The sequence below is a fragment of the Austrofundulus limnaeus genome, unplaced genomic scaffold (assembly GCF_001266775.1).
Source record: "Austrofundulus limnaeus strain Quisiro unplaced genomic scaffold, Austrofundulus_limnaeus-1.0 Scaffold342, whole genome shotgun sequence".
NCBI lineage: Eukaryota > Metazoa > Chordata > Actinopteri > Cyprinodontiformes > Rivulidae > Austrofundulus > Austrofundulus limnaeus.
Window position 1 is genome coordinate 546,038 of NW_013952744.1, and position 1,377 is coordinate 547,414.

General features: G+C 34.7%; 1 protein-coding gene across 1 annotated transcript in view; it reads left to right on the forward strand.

Annotated features, from left to right (window-relative positions):
* The window catches only part of LOC106527775 (membrane cofactor protein), a gene marked incomplete in the record, with an annotated part of 6,686 nt that extends 5,315 nt beyond the window's left edge, over window positions 1-1,371 (forward strand). Inside the window, 1 exon segment of the mRNA XM_014022765.1 lies at window positions 479-1,371. Coding sequence (XP_013878219.1) covers window positions 479-519 — 41 coding nt within the window.
* Between the last annotated feature and the right edge of the window lie 6 nt (window positions 1,372-1,377).

Here is a 1,377-nt window from a genome sequence, read left to right on the forward strand (position 1 = left end):
ATCTAGAGGTCTGGACTGGTCTATGTTGGTCTATACTGGTCTGTATCTAGAGGTCTGGACTGGTCTATGTTTGTCAGAGTGGACATTAAATTGCCCCTTAAAAAGAAATAAACCAGACACAGACGTAAGCATTCAGTTTTAAAACAGTTTTCTCTTTGCAAAGAGTGAGAAGTTTCTGAGGACGCTTAAAAAGACAGGTCTCAGCAGAAAGTTCTGACCTCCGCTGGGATAAGCTGTACAATTTATTACAAGCAGAGCACAGAGAGAAACATCTTGACCAAATCACAGGGTTGCTNTGTACAATAAGCTGCCTTCAGGCTCAGTGCTCTTTTGCAAAAGAGAAAGGAACAAGCGTGTACAGAAAATGGATGGATGTGTGATCTCAGAGGGATTTGCCTGGTTAAATAAAGGTTAATAAATAAAAAACTTATATCTTGCAGTTTTTTAAATAACTTTTCTTTCTTCTCTTTCTCTTCAGTGTCCGTAGCAGTCCTGTGGCTCCAGCACTTTTGGATGTAAAAACTTTCTGTTAAGAGGAATGTTCCAGACAAATTTGCAAATATACACCATCTCCATGTTTATATACTGAGTTTATGGAGAAAACTAGCTTCTGACTCAAACTGAGCTTCGGTTCAGTTTCTTGCTTTACAGTATGAGGCTTGCTTGACTGATTGAACACAGCTTTGATAGACCACTTATATTCAGGTCCTGTTTTAGGTTGTTGTTTTTTTTTATTATCACTAACTCCACCTGAAATGTTTGGACTTGACTAGAGCACTGGCAAGTTTTTGTTGCTCAATCTAAAAGTCAAGCTAAAAGTTGAAACATCTTTGAATAAACCATTTCACTTYATTCCTGCTACAAAGCAGAATGATGAGTATTGTACCAAAAAGTGTCACCACTGTGTAGCTGAAAAATGTGAGGAGATACCGTAAGAAATTATTAAGTATTAATTAATATTCCATCAAATAAATAAATGTGTGAAATAAAACAAAATCAACATATTAAAATACATTTCTTTTAGTATGTCTTATTTATACAAAAACATTTAGCTTATTTATTTATTTATATTGTAGTTTTAATTTGTGACACTTTTTGTGAAGCAACTTATTTAAGGGACTCTTTTTTTAACTCCCCTTTTATTTTATTCTGTTTTATTTCATGTTTTTATATTCGAACGAGGAGGCAGAGTTTTGGTATCCTGGAAATAATTGTTTACAGAAATGAAAGTTTTATTCTGCGAAGCTTCCGGTCCTCTGGTGGTGAAACTGATCATTTCAGGAAAACCAACCCACAGAGAAAACTCTGCCCCCTCATATCAATATAAACATGAAATAAAAAGGGAGTTAAAAAAAAAGCCCCTTAAATAAGTAATGT